Source organism: Helicoverpa armigera, chromosome 30, assembly GCF_030705265.1.
Source record: "Helicoverpa armigera isolate CAAS_96S chromosome 30, ASM3070526v1, whole genome shotgun sequence".
Lineage (NCBI taxonomy): Eukaryota > Metazoa > Arthropoda > Insecta > Lepidoptera > Noctuidae > Helicoverpa > Helicoverpa armigera.
In genome coordinates, this window is record NC_087149.1 from 2436992 (window position 1) to 2462208 (window position 25217).

The 25217-nt window shown below is 40.5% G+C and overlaps 2 protein-coding genes and 1 long non-coding RNA gene across 5 annotated transcripts; 2 read left to right on the top strand and 1 right to left on the bottom strand.

The window, feature by feature from the left end:
* LOC110380707 (peroxynitrite isomerase THAP4) lies at window positions 1-24441 on the bottom strand. Of its 2 annotated transcripts, XM_064043141.1 has the most exons (12): window positions 23835-24440; window positions 22782-22989; window positions 11246-11317; window positions 10749-10838; window positions 9882-10114; window positions 8453-8569; window positions 7809-7853; window positions 7096-7170; window positions 5970-6035; window positions 2332-2396; window positions 884-914; window positions 1-403 (listed from the first exon to the last, which is right to left on the bottom strand). In XM_064043141.1, the coding sequence occupies exons 1-12, from the start codon at window positions 23909-23911 to the stop codon at window positions 340-342; spliced, it is 1143 nt and encodes a 380-aa protein (XP_063899211.1). In that variant the 5' UTR covers window positions 23912-24440; the 3' UTR covers window positions 1-339. The 2 variants fall into 2 exon arrangements, with proteins under 2 accessions (XP_063899211.1, XP_063899213.1); XM_064043143.1 differs by lacking the exons at window positions 884-914; window positions 2332-2396 and having other exon boundaries at window positions 23835-24441.
* Window positions 13474-17740, top strand: LOC126056165 (uncharacterized). 2 transcript variants are annotated; one of them, XM_064043148.1, is made up of 6 exons: window positions 13475-13640; window positions 14284-14380; window positions 14978-15120; window positions 15822-15893; window positions 16526-16608; window positions 17377-17740. In XM_064043148.1, exons 2-6 carry the CDS (start codon window positions 14361-14363, stop codon window positions 17500-17502), a joined length of 444 nt encoding a protein of 147 aa, XP_063899218.1. In that variant the 5' UTR covers window positions 13475-13640; window positions 14284-14360; the 3' UTR covers window positions 17503-17740. The 2 variants fall into 2 exon arrangements, with proteins under 2 accessions (XP_063899217.1, XP_063899218.1); XM_064043147.1 differs by lacking the exon at window positions 14284-14380 and having other exon boundaries at window positions 13474-13640.
* LOC135119181 (uncharacterized) lies at window positions 18031-21496 on the top strand. Its single transcript, XR_010278037.1, has 3 exons — window positions 18031-18405; window positions 19468-19580; window positions 20474-21496. It is a non-coding gene; the product is annotated as an uncharacterized LOC135119181 (long non-coding RNA).
* Window positions 24442-25217: the final 776 nt, after the last annotated feature.

Sequence of the window (25217 nt, forward strand, 5' to 3'; positions counted from 1 at the left end):
TAAAAGTTTTAGATATTTTTATTTTAAAAGAATGTACATATTTGTAACTTTATCCTTTTAAAAAAACTAAGAAATAGTACAACAAACGTATGTTCCTTCATTACAATTTTAAAAACTATCCGTCTTACCACAAAAACTTTTAAACGCCTGTTGAATACTTGTCTAAAAAATGACAGATTATGACGTTGAAATAAGGTCCGTTTTGCAGCCACACTTCTTTCAGACAAGTGTTGATCAGATGTTTAAGTTTTTGTAGTAAGGCTGTAAATGTCTACTCAAAAGAATTCTAGTATCATTATGAATCTTTAACATTTGAAGGTGATTCTAAGTAAAGCTATATTAACTGATCCCCTCATGTTCTATAGTTATTTCCTCCAGTTTCACTTCTATCATCAGCGGGTCCCTGCAACAATACAATATTTGTGTTAAATATATGTACAGTACATAATTAAATAATCTGTACGTCTAGGGCTGGGAAAAGGAGACAAGGCCTACCGGGGCTGCGGGATTGTTCGCGCGAGTTACCGCGGCCCTGGTACATACGCGGCCTACGACGGAACACGACGGTTTTTAGTCAGTAAGAGTCTGACACTCCCTCACCGCTACTAACTAACCCACAGCGGGAGGGGGCATTTGATGATTTTTGACGTCGTTAAAGAAAAAGTAGTTACGGGTAGTCAGAAACCAGTAATTCTGACACCAGTCTAACCAAGGGGTATCGGGTTGCCCGGGTAACTGGGTTGAGGAGGTCAGATAGGCAGTCGCTTCTTGTAAAGCACTGGTACTCAGCTGAATCCGGTTAGACTGGAAGCCGACCCCAACATAGTTGGGAAAAGAGCCAATGATAATTATTTTAAAATGCCATGTTATATAGACAACTTACCGAGTGTGCACATGTGGTGCTGGTTGAGATATAGGGTAGGGTGGTAGCCAATGAACCGCGTGTACACTATGAACCATAGTACCTACCGGCCATACCTAACGTTGCTAGCTCGCGCAAAAATTATGTCGAGACTCCCTTGCCACGTCAAGAAGTTTGGTCTATTCGCCGTGGGTCTGTCGCGATATACTCACCTATGAGCCGCGTCTTAGTCTTCTACTCAAGCAAAAACGGCAAAAAAAGGTGAGTTTCTTTTTGTTGTTATTTTAATAATCTAACTCTTACTTAACTATGTGTGAATTGTATGTGTAATGTAGATCATTAGGCTTATCTGAGACTATTTTTTGGAATTAATTCTCAACGGTTTTTGTATAAAACATGACCTAACATTTCCTAAGAGGGGGTGGGTACGCTGTGAGCCATTTATACTGGGTAAGCAATGAACCACGGTTCATTGTGTAATTGTGTATTGTGTACCACATCTTAGTGCTTTGTATGATATATGATGAGGTGGGAAGTATTATTAGACAGTTAACCTCTAAGTGTTAATGTGAGTACCTATAATTAATTACCATTATTCGTCTATTTCAGCATGGGGCGAAACACGGTAGGGAGGAAAGCACGTAAAAAAGGGTATCACACCGCGGAAGCTACACAAAGAGGTATAGAAAAAACACTTGTCGGGATTAAGCATTCTAAAAGCAGCAAAAACTGCAACCTTCTCTATCCAGTATTGCGACAGACGAAGTGTTTGTGCGGAGATATGTCACAAACAAAGTACCTACAGGAACAATCCGTCTTGTAGACTAGAGCCCCATTATGATGCAAGTAAATTTTTTACTGCCCAACATGAAGACAGCATAAAGAAATGTTGATTGTTACAATTTGTGATTTGGACAATAAAAAAACATAAGTCTGAATGTGATAAAAACACGTCGACTTTATAATGCTAAGAGCATTTTAATTAATATAAATATACAAGTACAAAATGTTTTTTCTTTTTTCCCGGAAAGAGTTTGTGCGTAACTTTTAAGATGTTCATAATTATTGTTAAAAATTAAGTTTTAAGGCTGATTTGTTGGTTCTTAAACGTATGTATAACCCGAAACGTAATAATTATAAAAAGTTATAAATAGTGTATTTATTTTTCTTTAAAACAAACAATATTGTTTTTTTTATATTACCGTGATTCATTGTGTACCACATGGTTCATTTAGTACCACCCCCCCGGTTCTTTGTGTACCCCTAGGAGTACGCTATGAACCATTTCTCATGTTTTAAAAAAACATGTATAAATTAGGCAACAGCAAATGTTTTCCACTTATTTCAACACAATTTGGCAGCTTATTAAATAACCTATCATTTGAGACAAAAATATTTTCTTAGACTGTAAAAACGAGCGCGCTAGAGATCTCCAAACTTTTGGTGGTTCATTGGCTACCACCCTACCCTAGTTGTCTGTTTGTCTCGTCGCACTATGTCATCGCGGCACGCCTCCACAGCAGAGCTGTTTACACTGTGAGAAATAAATATGATGATGTATGTACACTTCTGGACACATCTATAGGCCCACCTTGTATTTTCAGTTTCGTTTGGTCCTAGCTAAATTTTTATATTAGGTCGAGCAAAAGGTTTTTATGCAGTTTTGAACCTTGCACATTCACAATTTCATTAAATAGTCTTTTTTTGAATTTAGAATACAGAATTGAAGGAAACAAGAGACAATTTGGAGCCCGCTTGTTGATATCAAACAATCGATTACTAAGAAAACTTGGTTTTATTGGTTTACTTGGATTTAATTCTTGAAAAAGTGATTGATATCTTTGGTTTTGCAACAAACATTACTTATTCTTAACATTAAGGTGAGGTTCTCTCAATAATCTATGGATACTTCACCTGAAGTCGCCGCCCAAGCTGTGGCACTTATTCAGGCCGGACACAGCCAAAGAAACGTGAGTGCTCAACTTAATTTAAGTCGATCTGCGGTCCGAAATGTTTATCGGAGGTACCTAGAGACTGGCGGCTTTGTTCGTCACCAAGGAAGGCCACGATCTCGGGTCACAACTGAAGGAAAGGATCGTTTCATCGTGACGACCAGCTTGAGAAATCGTCACCTTACCTCCATTGAGATACAAAATCAACTTCGCGACTTCCATGGAGCATGTACAAGCACTCGAACTGTTCGGAGAAGGTTAAAAGAACGCGATATGGTACCACACAAGCCAGCTAATGGGCCAAAACTAACGCGAGCCCACCGAACAGCGCGCCTTCATTTCGCACGCAGTCATTTAAATTGGACACAGTAAGATTGGAGCCGTGTACTCTTTTCTGATGAGTCTAAAATTGTGTTACATGGCAATGATGGAAGGAAGAAGGTCTACCGATGTAAGGGAGAGCGTTTCGCACAATGCTGCTTTGAAGAGAGGGTTGCTTATGGCGGTAGCTCATGGACTGTCTGTGGCGGTATATCCGCGAGCGGCAAAACTCAACTTGAGGTTGTTACAGGACCACGGCTGCCAACATTAAATGCTGAAAGGTACATTAGTGAGTGCTTAGAACCCCACGTGATACCATACGCGGACTATGTGGGCCCAAATTTCCTTTTTATGCATCATAATGCAAGAGCCCATGCGGCCGGCATCGTCAGGGAATATCTTCGGGATGTGAATATCACAGTTATGGACTGGCCAGCCAGAAGCCCAGACATGAACCCCATTGAGCACATGTGGGACGAGCTAAAAAGACGTGTTAGGGCTCGTCAGCCAGTTACTCAGACGATGCAGGAGTTGAAAACTGCCATGAAGAGGAATGGGAGATGATCCCTCAAAATTTCATAGACCGATTGATAAACTCTATGCCTAATCGTATGAGAGCTGTGGTAGATGCCCACGGAGGCAACACGCGTTATTAAATTAAGCCTTTATTTGATAAAACATGTTTTTTATTCAAAAATCAATTGCCTTTAACGAGGCACATATCCGACTTGTTAGGCGTAGTTCCATGTCGTATGGTATTCTGAATTCAAATTTAAAACAATACGATCGAAAAAGAAGGTAAAATGTATCAGGTTTAAAACTGCATCAACAGTTTTTGTTCAATCTAGCAATAATATTTCGGTAGGGGCCATCGAAACCTAAACTCTAAGGTGGGCCAGTAGATGTGTCCAGAAGTGTATTTCGTCATCTGACTATTGACAGTTAGGTACACTGGGGCCCATGTCAAAATTGAATCGCAATAGCAGTTTTAACCTTAGCGGACATTCTGCTACTAATAATAGACCAATCGTATTCCAATGACATTCAATTGGTTTGCGATTGGTCCTTTTCTGTGATCCAATAATGAATCATATTGTCTGCAAATGATTTACGATTGCAATATGATTGTAGAGCAAACTACCCCATAGATAGACCAAATGGCATATCAATACCAAACCAATCGAATGTCGTTAGAATACGATTGGTCTTATATTAGTAGCAGAATGCCTGATATGGTTACTGCTATTGCGATCATATTGCGATTCAATTTTCACATTATTACATTAGCAGAATCGAGCCCTTGAACGATTTTCGGTTGTCGTGTAATGCGCGGCAAGTATACGGCTGGTTATGGTTTAGTTATCGTTACTAGTTAAATGGTGCAACTTTGTCTCAGGTAGTTAATAGTTAATCTATACTAATATTATAAAGCTGAAGAGTTTGTTTGTTTGTTTGTTTTAACGCGCTAATCTCAGGAACTACTGGTCCGATTTGAAAATTTCTTTCAGTGTTAGATAGCCCAGTGGCGGATTTACCAATAGGCAAAGTAGGCCAGTGCCTAGAGCGGCAGATTTAGAGGGGCGGCAAATTTAGCAATTTTTTTACAGTTTTTTTTATAATTGAGTTATTAATTTTGGGTTTATTAATCGTTTACAAAATTAATATACTTAGGTACTTACGTGATCATGAACTTTAAAATATTCAAAGTCAAATCATTTATTTCATTTAGGCCTTTACAAGCACTTATGAACGACGATTCTAATAGCGTTTCAATAAAAATAAAATAAAAAATCCGCTCGCTTCGCTCGCGGTTTTTTCATCATTTCTGGTTTGTTCTGCGCTCTTTGAGTCCTCAATCTAACAAAAAGTTGAAGCACCGAAGTAGCAACACAGCAGTAAAAACAACTGACGCTCTACACTGACGATTTCTAAGCTGTTTATGAGGTGGAGGACTTTTGTGTCCCAAAACTCGAAAAATTTCGCGCTCGCTGCCCTCTCAGCTTTTTCACTTTACACTGGTTTTTTTTCAAACTTGTTTGAGTATTTTTGTGTTTCAAGACTCAAAAAATTTCGCGCTCGCTGCGCTCGCGCCTTTCACTTGACAGTGACTGTTTTTTGATTTCTTTAGGTATTATTGCGTCCCGAACATCAAATATTTCGCACTCGCTACGCCCGCGGCTTCTTCTCTTTGCAGTGCTTTTTTCCACTCTTGTTTGGGTAGGTATTTTTGTGCCCCAAAAATAAAAAAAATTCGCGCTCGCTTCGCTCGCGACTTTTTCACTTTACGCCGGTTTATTTTCATCGTTTTGGTACAAAATTATTGAGTTTTGGAACAGAAAAGTTTTTACATTTGTCGTTTTTTTTTTTGCTCAATAGGTAGTCCGCCCCGGGTGCCACCCAATGCTACGCCGCCACTGAATCATAGCACCCGAACGAATGAACCGATTTCAATTTAGTTTTTTTTTGTACTACAGGTGTTTTACAAGCGACTAGCGAGTGTTTGATGAAAATCGATTGAGCCGTTTCGAAGTTACAGAGATTTTACGCTTCAAAGTCGCTGTCATATAAACTTGTTAACATTAAACTGTTCGGTACATAGAGGCTTGCAAAAATAATCTAGTAACTGACAGAAATATCATTAAGTTCACAATCATTAGAGGCGGCAAAAATTGAATGGCCTACTAGCGGCAAGTTTGTAAATCCGCTACTGAGATAGCCCATTTATCGAGGAAGGCTATAGGCTACTTTTTATTCCGGTACGGGAAGTAGTTCCCACGGGATGCGGGTGAAACCGCTGGCAGAAGCTAGTAGTTAATATTTTTGTATAAACTTACCTGTTATTTTGACTATGACGTTCATCTGGCGGCTCTAGTTTCGGTATACACACAGTCACCGGTACCCTGGAATTTAAATACAAAGACATTAGGAACAATTCGTATGCTCATAATACCTATATTCTTATGTTCGTAAACTACTTAAAAGTGAAGGAAATTAGTCATCCTAACTAATATTACAAATGTGAAAGTAACTCTGTCTGTCTGTCTGTCTGTCTTTTCTTCACGCCTAAACTACTGAACCGATTTGTGTGAAATTTGGTACAGACATAGTTTGGAACTTGAGAAAGGACATAGGATAGTTTTTATTAAAAAAAAATATAAAAATTAGAAAATAAAATTTATTCCGGACATATAGCGCCATCTATTGGTCAAACCAAAAATATGCCGGAAGTCACTATTCCACGCGAACGAAGTTGCGGGCAAAAGCTAGTAGGATATATTTTATCCCGGTACAGGCAGTACTTAGATCCCTCGAGACGCGGGTGCAACCGCCGGCAGAAGCTAGTTAAATCATAATATTGATGATGAAGATGATCGATGTCCTCCTAGCCGATTATCGGCTACGGCGGCTGTTCTCGTGTAAGGAGATCAGAGAACTGCGCAGGATATATTATAGTACACAAGCATTTGCTTGGACACAAGTGCACTCACTATTCCTTTACTCTCATAGCTCGATGGAACGACAATCCAACACGACCGGAGAGAGATCAGGCGCAGGACCGACATTAACGTGCTCTCCGATGCACGGGTGAATCATCACCAACTTCCAGACTACGGGCTGCTTTGTGAAAGTTTAAGAAAACCCACAAAGCGATGTCTGCCCGACCCGGGAATCGAACCCGAGACCTCGTGCTCAGCAGCCGCTCTTGCGACAGCTAGACCAACGAGGCAGTTACATCTATACTAATATTATAAAGCTGAAGAGTTTGTTTGTTTGTTTGTTTTAACGCGCTAATCTCAGGAACTACTGGTCCGATTTGAAAAATTCTTTCAGTGTTAGATAGCCCATTTATCGAGGAAGGCTATAGGCTACTTTTTATCCCGGTACGGGAAGTAGTTCCCACGGGATACGGGTGACACCGCTGGCAGAAGCTAGTCATAATATAAGTGTGTATGGACTTACGTGTACGTTTTATCCGTTGAATACTCCGGCTCTTGTTTAATATTAACCATTTCCGATTCAAATTCAACCATTTGACTGAAAATTAAAATAATACAATAAGTATCAAAAAGGAAAAAATCTAAAAAAGGCGGCTAAGCCAAACTTGTGTGGGTAAATATAGGTACAGATGCAAGCAGGTCAACCTACCTCAATCTGTCAAATGTGTTCAATAGATCTTCAACCTTATCACAATAGTGGTAGGTTAATGTTCGATTGGTGACATTTGACAGATTCGAGTAGGTTGACCAGGGGCCCGATTCTCCTAATTTTACTCAAGCGACATACGATTCACGTTCGACTGAGATCCAATCCCGACTCGATTACGATTGAAGCGTATGTGGCATTCCGCAATTTTTTCTTTGAAATAAACGTTTTTATCCTTTTCTGTAATTCAATAATGAATCATTTTGTCTGCAAATGATTTACGATTGCAAAATGATTGTACAGCAAACTACCGTATCGACCAAAATCGCAGTCATTGGAAATTGGAATACGATTGGTCTTTTATTAGTAGCAGAATGCCCGATAAGGTTAAAACTGCTATTGCGATCATATTGCGATTCAATTTCTATTCGATTTTAACAATATTAACTTTGGAGAATCGGGCCCCTGCTGGCGTCTGTACTCACAGAATTGACAGCTGAAGAAGAATAGAGAGAGAGAAGAATACTTACGTGGCTTCCATCATCAGTGCGACATCGATGTATAATGACTCCTTCCTTTAATAATAAAAAAACATTATTAGATAGCATTAGGTATTCTTGTGCATCCCTACTATTAATATTATAAATGCGAAAGTAACTCTGTCTGTCTGTTACGCTTTCACGTCTAAACCACTGAACTGATTTTAATAAAATTTGGTATAGAGTTGATCTTGAGAAAGAGCATAGGATAGTTTTTATCCCGGACTTTTGAAGAATTCTCTTGGAAACGCGATATAACTAGGGCTGCCATCTCGAATTTCGCCAAACCCGGGCAAACCTTAAAAAATCCCGGACATTTGGCGTAAATCGCATTTTTTCCCCGAACGAGTATCTACGATTTTTTTAAACAAAATAATACCTAATTTGTAATCCATTTACTATTAACATATACTTAAATTTAATGAGGTGCTTCCTTACATGAAAAGTGTCCGAGTTTTCCGGACACTTCTTAAACCCCGCCCGGACCGTCCCCGGACTGCCTCCAAACGAGGACAAATCCGGGGAAACCCGGACGGATGGCAGGCCTAGATATAACCGAAATCTACGCAGGCGGAAGCTAGTAAAACCTATTATTCCAAAATATTGTATTATCAACCAATGTTAAAAATACTCACGGATAAGTCACAGCTTGTTTCTCACTGTCCTCATCATTATTGATAGTTCCATCATCATCATCATCATCATCGTCCTCGTCATTCTCATCATTATCATCATCATCATCGTCAGATGAACTGAAATTAAAAAAAAAGTTTTGCAAATGGCGGCTTAAAACGCTACTCTTTAAAACATTGTACGCTATTACTAACAAGGTGGACAGACGACCTTAACACACTATGCCGAGGATACGCGACGGAAGTTCGGCATGATTACGCCTGCAATGCTATTTGAATTACTAGCGACACATTATGCCGAAATTACGTTGCGTTATAGCGTACAGCCGAACTTCAGTCGGGCGTAAGTTCAGCGGAAATTCGGCGGCAACGTATTCTGTAGAAAACACATTATAGGTACGCGACCGAAGTTCGGTTCGACTGTCGACGGAGATCGGGAGCGGCGAGCAGCGGGAGGTAAGCATGCCCCCGCCCGCGCCCCGCGTAAATTGCGCAACTGAACTTCTGCCGCGTAAGTTCGGCACTTATGGTGCGTCATATAAGGCGATTACGTTGGAACGTAAAATCAGCCGCGGAACTTCGGTCGCGTACGTTCGGCATAGTGTGTTTAGACACTAAAGGTCGCAGAAAGACGCTGGATGCAGGTCGCCTCCAACAAGTATCTGTGAAGATCTAAGGGGGAGGCCTATGTTCAGCAGTGGACGTCCTATGGCTGAGATGACTAACGGAAAAACATAAGGGCATTGTATGTCTTTCACCTTGCATTAAAACATATGTATAACTATGCATTTTGTTCTGTATACTCGTGTTTTAAAAATAACCACCAAAACACCAACCCGCATTGAGCAAGCGTGGTGATTAATGCTCAATCCTTCTCCGTGTGAGAGGAGGCCGCAGCCCAGCAGTGGGACGATAAGAAGGCTGTTACAGTAGCAGTATATCGTTAACCACCACACAGCACCAAGTGGAATATTCAATGTCTAGCTCGGAGATGGGCAGAGGAATCTCCGAAGCTAAATATATACCACACTGAGCTCACATCTAGTCATAACGAGTTCTTCCGCGTTTCGAAAGACCAAAATGTAAGTCCCGGCTTTCATTTGAACATCTTTGGCTGTCGTCAGAAGCCAGTAAGTCTGACAACCAGTCTTTGCTTGGTATTGGGTTGCCCGGGTAACTGGGTTGAGGAGGTCAGATAAGGCAGTCGCTCCTTGTAAAACACTGGTACTCAGCTGCGCCCGGTTAGACTGGAAGCCGACCCCAACATAGTTGAGCAAAGGCTGATTATGATGATACAAAGTTCACAAGTTTGTGAGTCCACCTGTGTCCGCGCAAATGCTTGTGCACTATAATATGTCCTGTGCAGTTGGCTGGTACCCTTCTGAAATAGCCGCTGTGGTTGAAAAATTATCGAAAATCACAAGTTCCTCACCTCTGGTGGTCAGTTCTATGTCGTTTGGTGGGTGGGTGTTGGTCAGCGGCGATGTCAGACTCTTCGCTAAGTATTTGAAGCACGTCGGGCTCCGAGACGCCGGTGGCGACGGCCGCGCGCTGCCTGACCCTGCTCAGCGGAGACCAGTCCGTCTCCGGGTGCAAGCTCTTCAACTGTTCGTACTCGCGCTCCAAGAAGTGATATACCCTCGCTATCACTGATCTCACTTGCTCCTAAGATATTATTGCGTCCGTTAAGCTGGGTCATCAAAAATTCTGGTCATCAGAGAATTATAAAAGACTTATATAAGCGAAGCTCGGGGTCTGTGGGGAAAATAGAGCGAGGGTTGTAGCAAGAATAGGACCCCTTAGGGCCTACTAAACTATCGAGACTCTTTTACCCTAAGGCTCTAAAACTTCAGAACCGATTTGTAAAATTCTTTCACTGTTGAAAAGCTACACTCTTCCCGAGTAACATAGGATATATATAATGTCCTATAGTGCCGTCTGTTGGGACTGGTCAGCTCCAGCCTGATGTGGCTCTTTCCTCAAAAGGCCATTCCAGACCGCGTACATGGTGACACTCACACATAATATTATTTGATTTATAACATGTTTGGACTTTAAAAGAGACTATGACCCTTGAGTTTGTTTCGGCGTTTCTTCTCAGGGATCAGTCAGTTAGGAAATGCCCCAGCTTTCTTAAAATGACGCGTAAAAGTGATGTAATGTCCAACTTGCAAAATAAACGATTTCATTTAATTTCATAAATATCCCGTTAGCGTTACAGGTACAGGAGTAGTTCCCACGAGACGCGGGTGGGAAAACGGCTAGTATATTATGAAATACTGGTGAATAAGGCACTTACGTTTGACTCAGGCGCAGTTCCTGTCGGGAGCACCGCGTGACACTTTGGACATTTCTGAGCTTTTTTGTTCCCGTTGCGTGCGTGTTTCGACTGTGGACAAAATAGACAGATTTCTTCGAATAAATTAATAGCTTTTACATAAAAATTATAACAAGACTCAATAGGTAGAAGTCGTGGTGGTCTAGTGGGTAAAGAACTTCTCGAGTATGAGGGTGTGGGTGCGATTCCAGTTCAGCCAAGTACCAATACTTTTGTATGTACTTTCTAAGTATATCTTGGACACCGATGGCTGATAAAAACGTGAAGGAAAACATCTTGAGTAAACCTGGACTATAAAGTCTGAAATCACCAACCCGCATTGAGCAAGCGTGGTGATTAATGCTCAATCCTTCTCCGTGTGAGAGGAGGCCGCAGCCCAGCAGTGGGACGATAAAGAGGCAGTTACAATAGAAGTCAATTTTGCTTAGTTCAAGGAGAATGATCGTCAGAACACTTACCGCTACGTGTAATGGCTGTGACTGCTTTGATTTTGGTACACGATGTGGAAATTTCTTGGGAGTATTCGTGTCCTGAAACGGAAAAAAATCGGTTGTCTGTAAATCAAATCAAAAGTCATTTAAGTTAAAATAGCATTTAATAATGTACATATTTACATGACGTAAAAAAAACCTTATTTATAGATATATACAACTAAAAACAATTATAAAATGGCATCAAAAAACTCCTCATCGCTGCCCACCGGGAGTGTACCCAAGAGGCTGGCAGCATTGCCACGTTGGATGGCAATGCTTAATTTTTGACCAAAATAAAATAATAATGAATTTAATTTAATAATGAATCATTTTGTCTGCAAATGATTTACGATTGCAATATGATTCACCATTTCAGACCAAAATCACCAAAATACCAGACCAATCGAATGTCGTTGGAATACGATTGGTCTTATATTAGTAGCAGAATGCCCGATATGGTTAAAACTGCTATTCCGATTCAATTTTGACATTATTAACTTATGAGAACCGGGCCCCAGGACCATCAGTTCGGCAGCCCGGCATGGTGACCAGAAGTCATCAGTATATAGGTATGTTATGTATCCCACTTATCTCAGCACAAATGACATGTTTAAGCGACATTCTCTCAAGTGTATATTAGCAAAAGCATCATCTTGTTACCACAATCTTACGGCTGTTTATAAGCAAACAAATTTTTAGTCCACTCTTCGCTTTTCACTGCAAGTCAGTAACTAAGAACATACCTACATAGTACGTGTATAGACTGAGGGCTATCAACTAAAAAAATATATTGTGTATTTCGTAATCGTTTTTATTTAAAAGTAAAGTGTATTAAAACGTCAGCTGTGAAGGACTTAAATCATCCTCTGAGCCTTTTTCCCAATCATGTTGGGGTCGGCTTCCAGTCTAACCGGATGCAGCTGAGTACCAGTGCTTTACAAGAAGCGACTGCCTATCTGACCTCCTCAACCCAGTTACCCGGGCAACCCGATACCCCTTGGTTAGACTGGTGTCAGACTTACTGGCTTCTGACTACTGTGAAGGACTTAAATGAAAAATAAAATACTATTATTTGGACTTGAATAGCAATAGAAAAAATAGCATTGAAATTAAGAGTGCTTACTCAATTCGAGAAAACTATTTTTAAGGGGTTTTTCAAAAGAACCAAAAGAAAAAAGAAAAGAAGTGGCTGTAATTTGGAGATCTTTTGCAGTCGTTACGGGTAGTCAGAAGCCAGTAAGTCTGAAAACCAGTCTTACCAAGGGATATTTCGCTCGGGTAACTGGGTTGAGGAGGCCAGATAAGCAGTCGCTCTTTACAAAACACTGGTACTCAGCTGCATCCGGTTAGACTGGAAGCCGACCCCAACATAGTTGGGAAAAGGCTAGGCAGATGATGATATATAAAATTGGGGAAGTCTTAAACTAATTGACAGTGTGGTGGAGTTTAGAAAAGAATACAATAAATTGAAGAGTTATGAATAAAATTGGTGTTTGGATAAGTTTCTCGTCGTTAATCGAAGGCTAGTATTTGTTTTTTATCTAGTAATTTCATCATTTTAAGATTATCACATAGTTATTGATCTGGGGCACGATTCTGCTAATTTTACTTAAGCAACATACGATTCACATCCGACTGAGATCCAATCACGACTCAATTACGATTGAAGCGTATGTTGGCATCCCGCTATTTTCTTTTTTAAATAAACGCTTTTATCAGTTTCTGTGATTCAATTATGAATCATATTGTCTGCACATTATTTACGATTGCAATATGATTGTAGAGCAAGCGAACTACGTTAGACCAAATAGATGACCAATCGAATGTCGTTGGAATACGATTGGTCAGCAGAATGCCCGATAAGGTTAAAACTGCTATTGCGATACAATTTCCATTCAATTTTGACATTATTAACTTAAGAGAATCGGGCCCCCTGGTCAAATGGAGTATGAATCAACACATTTAAGATTTTTTTCATGAGACACGAAAAAAGTACTTTATTGATGAGATAAATACAAGCTGTTGATTTGCATCCGTGCAATATTCAAGGACGTAATAAATTATGCCTATGATTCTCAACCCAAATAAATTAACAAAACAATGACAAAAAAGCAGCGCATATTAACTATTTCCCCTCTACCGTAATTCCAATTGACTAATTTGACTATTTACGTGTTCTATGTCAACCACCTGCAATATTGCACATTGCACAGATGTAAATCAACAGCTTGAAGAGAAAAAGATGTTTATTTGATATAATATGTTTCAGTGATATCGTGCTTGTCATGTGGGATCGACAACTCGCCGATATCTCGCGTGTACGAGGGCAGAGCCCAGATAGAAACTTATCCATGGCTTGGAATACTGTTCTATCCTTATCGTAAGTATAGTTATCGGCACGAATCTTCAGCTCTGACCTACACCTGCGCAGAAGTGATTTATTAGCAAAGAACGCAATCCCGAGTGACGGCTGTGACGCGATGCACTGCGGGCCAATCACCGCTTTAGCCCGCCCCCGCGCCTCACTTCATACCACAAAAGACCCAATAAATTACTTCTGCGCAGGTGAAGGTCAGAGCTCAAGATTCGTGCCGATAACTATAAGTTTATCATATTTAAAATAAGCTGTTAACTAGCTTCCGCCCACGGCTTCGCCTGCGTCAAGTTCGGTTATATCGCGTTTCCAAGAGAACTCTTCAAAAGTCCGGGATAAAAACTATCCTATGTTCTTTCTCAAAATCAACTCTATCTCTGTACCAAATTTTATTAAAATCAGTTCAGTGGTTCAGACGTGAAAGCGTAACAGACAGACAGACAGAGTTACTTTCGCATTTATAATATTATAGTTAATAGTAGTATGGTCCAAACGAACAAAAAAATGCTTCCTATTTTTATATATTTTGTTTGGGTTCGGGCAGTCACGGGTGAAGCTGCGGAATGAAATAACAACCGCGAAGTTATTAAGTTGTAAAATCGAAAAATAAAATATGTTTTGCTAACAAATGTTTTTGAACTCCGTTTAGGAGATAAGAAGTTCACGACTGGCGTGGTTCTCGTCACCAGACAGATAGTGCTGGCAGCCGCTTCCGAAATCGACAAAATGCCTAAAGAGGATTTTAGGTAACATTGTATATCTAAATCCCGTTAATGAAGACCCATAATCATCATCCTACGAGCCTTTCCAACTATGTTGGGGTCGGCTTCCAGTCTAACCGGATTCAGCTGAGTACCGGCGCTTCACAAGAAGCGACTGCCTATCTGACCCCCTCAACCCAGTTACCCGGGCAACCCAATACCCCTTGGTTAGACTGGCGTCAGACTTTCTGGCTTCTGAACACCGTCATGACTGCCAAGAATGTTCAATGATAGCCAGGACCCAGAAACACAAGCAACTCACTGTGGGAAGATGGTTGACCCGTACGGATTTTGCTTAGCCTCCTCCTTTCTATAATGGCAATGGCTGATATAAAGGTGAAGGAAAATATCTTGAGGAAACCTGAACTATTAAGTCTGAAATCAGCAACCTGCATTGAGCAAGCGTGGTGATTAATGCTCAATCCTTCTCCGTGTGAGAGGAGGCCGCAGCTTAGCAGTGTGACGATAAAAAGGCTATAACAACAACTAGGTACCTCCTTTTTAATTATGGTTTAAATCTACAGATCCTGTCATATTATTTTCATGTGGTATTGTAGGTATGTGGTATTGTATGTTCATCAGGTCTGTAGCACAAGTGGTGGTCGGCTCCAACTGTAGCGGCCCAAGTCTTGGCATCCGCGACTACTCCTACCATCCGGACTACTCCAGGGATACCTTCAGTACGCTCGCCATGATTCAGTTGGAGACAGACACCGTCACAGTTCGTAAGAATCAGTTTTTATATGTTATCATAGGCTTATATATTTATTCTATGACCTGGATGCCTGCAACTCCGATTGGTGTGAACAATCCAAGGATCGAGAGGTGTGGAGACGAAATGGGGTGGCGTTTGCCCAGCAGTGGGACAGTTAGGGCTAAGAAAAAAAGGGTCTATTTATACTCATATTCGTCGTATTTATCGACGAAACATTTTTTTTGTTTGCTTATACCCGAAAGGCTCCCTAACTAGTAAACAGATTTGAAAAATTCTTTAACTGTTGGAAAGCTACACTGTTTCCGAGTGACATAGGCTATATTTTATCCCAACACGGGCGTGAATCCGTGTGAAAACAGTAAGTAGATACCATTGTAATAAAGCAGGACCTAGAATGCTACCTTAAGGAATCCCAACTAATATTGCTCAGTTTAAGTGCGTAGGTAACAGATTTGTAGTCTTTTTATTTTTGAGTCATGTCATGTGTTCTTTTATGTATGATGAAAATACCTCGATTGACCAGATATCCAGATAACCAGATACAGCTAAAATCACAAAATTGATGGGTATTAAATGAATAAATAAAAACTGTGAGACACAAGATCGAATGCTTCACTTAAGTCTATTGAATGTAGTCATGTAAATTACCTACAGCATTTATCAAATACCTATTACTATTATTTAGGCTAACCACGAAACCTTATGTTTCAGTGCTGAGACCAATTTGCCCTCCACCACCACATTTCAAGAATCAGCATTTCTTTGCTATGGTTTTATCTGACAGTAAGTACTTTTTGCAATTTAATTTACTTTAATTTATGTACAATATACAATAAATGTCCTCATCTTCCTTCCCTATTCCCAAGTTATTTGATACCAGCGTAACATGTTTTTCCCTTCTCATTCATGTCCTTTTTCAGACAGGCAATCCACCTTTTCCACGGTCTGCCTTTCTCTCAATCCATCTACATACATTCATATTTATTTCGCCATCTCACCACATACTTTTACTTTTCAGACAGGCAATCCACCTTTTCCACGGTCTGCCTTTCTCTCAATCCATCTACATTCATATTTATTTCGCCATCTGTCCACATACCTTTACTTTTCTGTCAGGTTCTTCCTCACTTTATCGTCTCATTTTCCTAGCCTTTTCCCAACTATGTTGGTTCCGAAACACGTACCTACTTATACGTAATTTCTTACTTTATCCATCCTCATCATCATTGGCCACAGAGCATCTTGGACAGATGATTGTGGCAGTGCTTGTCTATGCGGTTATTAGTGCCGCAAGCACTTTCTTTTATGACTAAATAAGCCAATAGCTGCACGACACTTCTTGCCGCATTTGTCGCATTTATCCATCCTAATGATATTAAATTCCGTTTTATAAATATTTTTTTGTAATTTTACAGATTGTAGAAGGTCTAAACTGAGAGTCCACAAGATGAGATATGTGTCACCAGAAAACTGCAAGTTATATTACAGGAGAACAGGGGTAACTAATACAATGCTTGCTTATATTTCTTCTTTTTAAAAACCAGCACAAGTGGTGTCACCCGCATCATCATCATCCTCCGAGCCTTTTCCCAACTATGTCGGGGTCGGCTTCCAGTCTAACCGAATTCAGCTGAGTACCAGTGCTTTACAAGGAGCGATTGCGTATCTGACCTCCTCAACCCAGTTACCCGGGCAACCCGATACCCCTTGGTTAGACTGGCGTCAGACTTACTGGCTTCTGACTACCCGTAACAACTGCCAAGGATGTTCAATGACAACCGGGATCTACAGTTTAACGTGCCATCCGAAACACAGTTGTTGGTGTCCAAATATACTTAGAAAGCCAAGTATAGCCTACAAACTCGGTAAATGGAAACACTGAAACAATTTTCCAAATCAGTCCTGAGTTTTGCGTGTTCACAAATACAATTATCAGCTTAATAACAACAACGTTATATCTGCATAATAATATTGCATATATCATCAGTCTTTTTATCGTCCCACTGCTGGGCTGTGGCCTCCTCTCTGACAGAAAATGAATGAGCGTTATTTACCATACCTGCTCAATGCGGGTTGTTATTTAAATTAAAATTTCATCATCCTCCTGCTGAAATTTTATTTGTGGTCCTTCTCCTGTCTACTTATCTCCTTCTATTTTAGAAATTAGAAATGGAAATACATAATTTGTATAGCGCTTATGTCATAATTCACTCTCCAATCTCAAATCAACGCTTAGGTATGTTATAGAAACCCGTTTACTCTTTAGCTGGACGTGGATACGATGTGGCCATCTCACACGGCGTGCGCTCGAAGCATTGCGGGCGGTTGGTGTGTGTGGCGTAGTGGAGCCATTCTGGTCGTCAAAGTCGGCAAGCGATGGAGACTGGTATAGTTTCTATATCTGTTCTTCTTCTGGCTATAGTTATCGGCACGAATCTGAGCTCTACATCTGCGCAGAAGTGATTTATTAGCAAAGAACCAATCCCGAGTGACGGCTATGACGCGATGCACTGCGGGCCAATCACCGCCTTAGCCCGCTCCCGCGTCTCACTTCATACCACAAAAGGGACCCAAAAAATGACTTCTGCGCAGGTGAAGGTCAGAGCTCAAGATTCGTGCCGGTAACTATACTTGAGAGTAACTACTTGCTTGATAATTTCAGCTTTTTACAGCCAGTTTCTTAATCAAAAGTAAAACCCAAAGTAATGTCATAAAGTAAAAGTAACGGTCAAATTCGTTTTATCAAACTTCTGAGAAAGTTTTGGGTATATTATTGAAGATGAATTATAAAAAAAAAATGGTACGGAACCCTTCGTACGCGAATTCCACTCCCACTACGCCGGTTTTTATTAACTGTTCACAGCTACATATATTTAAAATCAGTTGATGTCCTCCTAGCTGATTATCGGCGATATACGGCGGCGATTCTCATATAAGGAGATCAGCCAGCTGCGCAGGACATATTATAGTGCACGAGCATTTGCTTGGACACAGGTGCACTCACTATTCCTTCACTCTCATAGCGCGATGGGACGACAATCCGACACCACCGGAGAGAGATCAGGCGCAGGACCGACATTAACGTGCTCTCCGATGTATTGCTTCTTCAATACTCAATACTTAATATAATATAACTGTTTCCAGCTAGGTTTCGGTGTCTACGGCCCTGGTTGCCAGGCTCCCGCTAGGTTCTTGGACTATGGGAAGTACCACGACTGGGTAACGACCAGTGTGAAGAGGATCGGCAGACCAGCCATCACCACGCTCGGGGACAATCATCTCATCTTGAGGAGATGTAAGAACATTTCTGTTTCCCATATACTATCCAATAGTAAATAAGTCGTGGTGGCCTAGTGGGTAAAGAACCAACCTTTCGAGTATGCGGGTGTGGGTTCGATTCCAGGGTCAGGCAAGTACCAATGCAACTTTTCTAAGTTTGTATGTACTTTCTAAGTATACTTAGACACCAATGGCTGATAAAAAGGTGAAGGAAAACATCTTGAGGAAACCTGGACTATAAAGTCTGAAATCACCAACCCGCATTGAGCAAGCGTGGTGATTAATGCTCAATCCTTCTCCATGTGAGAGGAGGCCTGTGCCCAGCAGTGGGACGATAAAAAGGCTGTAACAACATATACTATCCATCCGATTTTTTGCTTACTGGAGATATCTTCATCATCATCATCATCTCAGCCATGGGACGTCCACTGCTAAACATAGGCCTCCCCCTTAGATCTCCACAGATACCTGTTGGAGGCGACCTGCATCCTGCGTCTTCCGGCGACCTTTATAAGGTCGTCTGTCCACCTTGTTGGTGGACGTCCTACGCTGCGCTTGCTAGTCTGTGGTCTCCACTCCAGCACTTTTCGGCCCCATCGGCCATCTGCTCTGCGAGCAATATGGCCTGCCCAATGCCACTTCAACTTGCTAATCCTGTGGGCTATATCGGTATACAGGAGATATAATTTTGACATTTTTTATATATTTGTTTGATTTACACTACTTCAAAAGTCAATTGCGTAAATCAGAGTAGGTATGTACATTCCAACTTTTCTAAGTTTGTATGTACTTTCGAAGTAGATGTTGGACAATGGCTCATAAAAAGGTGAAGGAAAACATCTTGAGGAAACCTGGACTATATAGTCTGAAATATTCAACCCGCATTGAGCAAGCGAGGTGATTAATGCTCAATCCTTCTCCGTGTGAGAGGAGGTAAAACATAGAAAGTGGTGAAGGGCGGGCGTTTGAGCTGTCTTTTATAAACTTGACCTTCAAATGATGCTGATTTTCAACCAGCTTTGAATACATGACCTTTATTATGTTTTTCTTTCTAATCATCTGATAAACATTGTTTCAGCTCTGGGACACATGCAAAGGTATGGTCCCTGCGATAGAGAGGAGACCACCCGAGAACTATACACCGACAGCACAGTTATACCATATCGTCAAAGCGGCGTTGTGAGACATAACGTAAGTTCAGTATTACGCTAGATCCATCTCCCGAACCTTTTCCCAACTGATGGCGTCCACGGCCGATTTCGGCCACGACGGCTGTTCTCATTTGAGGAGATCAGCCAGCTGCGCAGGATATATTATAGTGCACGAGCATTTGCGCAGACACAGGTGCACTCCCTATTCCTTCACTCTCATAGCCCGATGGGACGGCAATCCGACACGACCGGAAAGAGATCAGGCGCAGGACCGACATTTACGTGCTCTCCGATGCACGGGTGAATCAAGCACCAATATCCAGATTCAGGGCTGCTCTGTGAAAGTTTAAGAAAACCCACAAAGCGATTTGGGCCCGACCCGGCAATCGAGCCCGAGACCTCGAGCACAGCAGCCGCGCTTGCGACCACTAGACCAACGAGACAGTTCACAACTACCCAACTATGTTGTATTTTTTCCCAACTATGTTGGAGTCGGCTTCCAGTCTAACCGGATGCAGCTGAGTACCAGTGTGCCACAAGGAGCGACTGCCTCTGCCCACCTCAACCCAGTTACCAGGACAACCCGCCCGATACTCCTTAGTAAAGGCTGGTTGCCAGACTTACTGGCTTCTGACTACCCGTAACGACTGCCAAAGGTGTTCGAATTACAGCCGGGACCTGTTTGACGTTTTTTTCGAAACACAGTCATTGGTGTCTAAGACATACTTAGAAAGTACATACAAACTTTGAAAAGTTGCATTGGTAATTGCCTGACCTGGAATCGAATCTACACCCTCATACTTGAGATAACTGATACTTAAATATTACACAAAACTTGGCAACTTCATGATCGACCGACTTCAAGAGCCAAAACTTTTATACATCCCTTTTATGAGATCAGTTTGTTCAAAATAGTTTTTTTATCCTTTACAGGTTACCCTAATTGGTACCCTAGAGTACTCCTGCGTAATTATCAGGGCTCAATACTCCAAAATGACTAGAGACACCCCAAAGATCAGGCTGCGAAGGTACTGTCTTGGAGAGGCAAAATTCTGTTACGGATTCCAATATGCCGAAATACATTTCTTTGTGGAAATAACCTTTCAGTTTGAAGTAAGTTTCGGAGTGCAAGCGTATGGCAGGCAAGCCATAGCTATTGATCCGAAGAGGGCAATAAAATACCTGAACGGCTTCAGAGAATATCCTAATATTCCTGAATATGAACGGGTGAAAAATGAATCAGAAACTACACTTAAGAGCAGGGAGTATCCCTGGTTCGGTAATCTTTGAGACCGATATGATTATTTTTGATTATGAAAGATGTTCAATCAGTTTAGCCTACCATCATCCTCCGAGCATTTTTCCCAAACTACATATATTGGGGTCGGCTTCCAGTCTAACCGGATGTAGCTGAGTACCAGTGCTTTACAAGAAGCGACTGCCTATCTGATCTCCACAACCCAGTTACCCGGGCAACACGATACCCCTTGGTTAGACTGGTGTCAGACTTACTGGCTTCTGTTTAGTTTAGCCTATAGTGTGCGGTTATTTATGTATCTGTTTATCTGTGCGTCAGTTGTCAATTCGCACGATTTAACGGGCACGACCCGGGAATCGAATACGAGGCCTCTTGCACAGCAGTCGAGTTACCGACAACTAGACCATAAGGCAGTCTAAAAAATCCTTATACATATGTGTATAGCAATTGAGTCATTATATTAAGTATAGTTATCGGCACGAATCTTGAGCTCTGACCTACATCTGCGCAGAAGTGATTTATTAGCAAAGAACCAATCCCGAGTGACGGCTATGACGCGATGCACTGCGGGCCAATCACCGCTTTAGACCGCCCCTGCGCCTCACTTCACACCACAAAAGGGACCCAATAAATTACTTTTACGCAGGTGAAGGTCAGAGCTCAAGATTCGTGCCGATAACTATAAGTGTTAGCTTTGTATGTACATAAGTATGTATGTAATATGTATGTATTAAAAGTCATGCTAATATGGTTGAATTATCTTTAGTTTAATAAGTACTTATTGAGATGAAGTGTACCTAGATATATTTTAATAACAAAATACAAGAAAAAAATGCGTTTTATTGGCTTCTCTTACCTAAAAAAAGTGTCTTGACAGGATTGCAACTATTAAAATACGTTTTGATGCTCCCTGCCAACAGTGCCAACCGCCTCGAAACTGACTGTCAGCCGCCGAATGTGAGCAGGCTCACCGTGACCCTAATATAGTATACTAGCTTCTGCCAGCGGTTTCACTCTCATCCCGTGGGATCTACTTCCCGTACCGGGATAAGTAGTAGCCTTCCTCGATAAATGGGCTATCTAACACTGAAAGAAATTTTCAAATCGGTCCAGTAGTTCTTGAGATTAGCGCGTTCAAACAAACAAACAAACTCTTCAGCTTTATAATATTAGTATAGATTGTTAGCTGCCAGTAGTGACATAGAGGGCAGCAGAGACGAGCGACCATAGACACCTCGCCATTCAGCCGTGCAACTCTGCTTTGAGGATTCCATTTTCGAACGTCATTGTCAGAAGACATGTTATAGTTTGACAAGAATACGATTTTGCCGCGCTTTTGACCAATCTTATTTGATTTTCATGTTAAAACTATTTCTTGTTATGTCCTCGTTAGCCAACCTGCTTCTGGTTCTTAAGAATATATGTAGTAATATTACTAAGTTAGATGTGAACAAAAAAGAATATGTAGTGTAGGGAATATGTAGGGAAATACAATAAAATGCGTTACGTTCGCTAACTTTCGGTGGCGGACTGTCAACTCGGAATGCTAGCTGAGATGCCATAAGCTATGCAGGTGGGTAGGTCAAGCGCCTTCTTCTAGGTCAAGCACGTATTGTGGGCGTGACGAGAACGATCAAATACGAATGACTAATGGACCTTTCGGGTTTCTTGACATCTGTCAACGATGTTTGGTTGTATAAAAAAAGTATGGATTGCAGCCTAACGTTCCTCGTCTCCCGAACATCCGCATTTTGGCGCGCTTCTTTCTTAACAGATTTTCGGATAACATAATGTCATCTCCGCATGTCATTTTTGGTTGCCGTCTTTCTATATTTTTTAACGCAATCGGTTTTTAATACTTAATAGTTTTTTTTTGTAAATATAGTTTTTCCTTTTTTTAAAGATAATGTAAATGTTGAAATTGTAAATAAATACCCAGTATAAATTAAAAAAGAAAAGTTTTTTTATATCATTTTTACTTACCTTTTTCCTAACCCTTTTGACAGGCTTGTTTTCCAAATTTAACTTGGGTATCGATCCTTGTCGCAGCTTCTTAAAACCACTTTTCGTGTGGTAAAAGTCATTTGGATCAAAATGTATCGAACATATTTTCGAGTAAATCGTTGGCGACCAATTAGGTTTCTTTAAATTTTGTAACCACAACTTTCTTATTTCTGTATTAACTGGGAACCTAAAATAAAAGGAAAAAAACGTCATTAATTTGTAGAGATCTTTTTTTAACACACTTTATAACGTCGACCTGTATGTAGGTACATATGTAAATCTACGGTACATTTTTTTTTTTTCGACATTAAAAATCATCAAATGACCCCTCCCGCTGTGGGTTAGCAGCGGTGAAGGAGTGTCAGACTCTTACTGACTAAAAACCGTCGTGTTCCGTCATAGGCCTTTTATGTACCAGGGCCGCGGTAACTCTTTCGAACAACCCGCAGCCCAATCTATGGTACCTACCTTTTTATTATGTACCAGCACATCTATCTACCTTAATCTGTCACATGTCTTCAATAGATTTTCAACCTTATCACAATAGTGTAAGTTTGATGTTCGATTGCCAAAATTTGACAAATTCGGGTAGGTTGATCTGCTAGTCTGTGGGTACCTACCTATAACTATAACGATAACCAAAACTATTTTAGCTGTCAAATCGTCGATGTGAGCAATGCGCGGCAAGTATACGACTGGTTATGGTTTGGTTATCGTTATAGTTAAAAGTCGCGCTTAGAATCAAGTTGGTGCTTAATTTTTATATTTTAGCTATGTTAGTAAACATGCATTTATTACAGTCGAAAACTGGTCAAAATAATATAAATAAAACGATCTATCAAGTTTGATTTCTCGACGACAGATGTCCCTTCAAAATATCTGACATCAAACAACAAAATATCTGACTGTTTTTTGGTGTAGTTGACAGTAGCTGTCAAAAATCATCATCTCTCAATCCTTGAAATCTGACAGCTGTCAACTACACAAGACGCGATTACACTACGACTATTAAGTACATAAAAAGGCACTTACACATGAAACGTTATACCATCAACACTTTTAGATTGTGTACCCGAACAATTCTTGCATCCGTCTACGGCACACTTCATTATAAATATTTCACAAAACAACAAATATATTGAACTGACGTTCGCGGTGACAGTTCACTCCAGGGGTGACAATCTTAATAGTGGCAAACGAGAAAACGTATCATTATAGGTCTGCAAAATGAAGTGAGACAGTAAATACATTGAGGTCCTTACATGGAAGTGTCATTTTAATTTGGTAGTATTATAATGTAAGATATTAAAGAAACTGAAATATAGATGGCGTTATTTGTAATGACGATGATGCGCGATTGCGTAGTAGTTATGCTTAGGTGTGTAAGAGGGCGCTATCACATCTTTTATTGGTTCTACTCTTACCCTATCTTTTTTTTCAGCTAAAATAAAAAAATAAATAATAAAAATTTTGAGTTGCATATTGAAGCAATTACTAAAATTTAATGTTTATTATCAATTAGCCAGAAATAAAATAAAATTCAAGAATTTATTTTCTACTGGCAACATTAAATCCATTTTCTACATGCAACATTATGCAAAAATTGTCAATCAAACAAATTTGGCTGCCGGTTTGCGCTGAAGTGCTTTTCGGTGTCTTGTTTGTTTTCCAGATTTTTATCCCTATTAGTGCTTTATCCACCTAAGTCCGTTAAGTTGAGCCTCTGCTCCTTCGGCCGTGTCGATTTTGTGCTTGAGGTGATCGAAATCTTGTGAATTTTGTGCTTGAGATAGGACTCGTTGACCCGTTTTGTGATAATTAATATTTATCATGTCTAATAGAAAGTGTTGTGTTCCCGGATGTACAAATGGCTTAGGTAAGCATTTATCAACATCCTTAAAACAAATAGTCGTCATTTTGTCACGACTCCACTGAATTCTAACTTGTTACCCTTTTTTTCAGACACTACGGGGTATTTACATAAATTCCCTAATCCAGATAAGGATAGGCAGCTATTTAATACATGGGTCTTTCATATTGGTGGTGACATTTTGCAACTTGAAAATAACCATATTTTCAAATACCGCCGCGTCTGTAATGATCATTTCGAACCAAAATATTGGTGCCGGAATAACCGACTTGCCAAAGGAGCTGTACCTACAAAAAACATGCCAGGTTAGTTTTAGTAAAATACCCAAATTAAGGTACCTGTTTACCTTAAAGAGTACCTAAGTCTCAAATTTCTAGAGTTGATGTTAGAAAGAAATAAACAGTCATGTTATTTGAGTTTAAAGTAAACTTTCCAAATCACAAAATGAAAAGCTGCAGTAAGTCTAAAACATCTGAATAGAGATTTCTTTGGAGCCACAATTTCTGTATGTACGCAGTATGTCATACAAGAGTTTCTATATTACA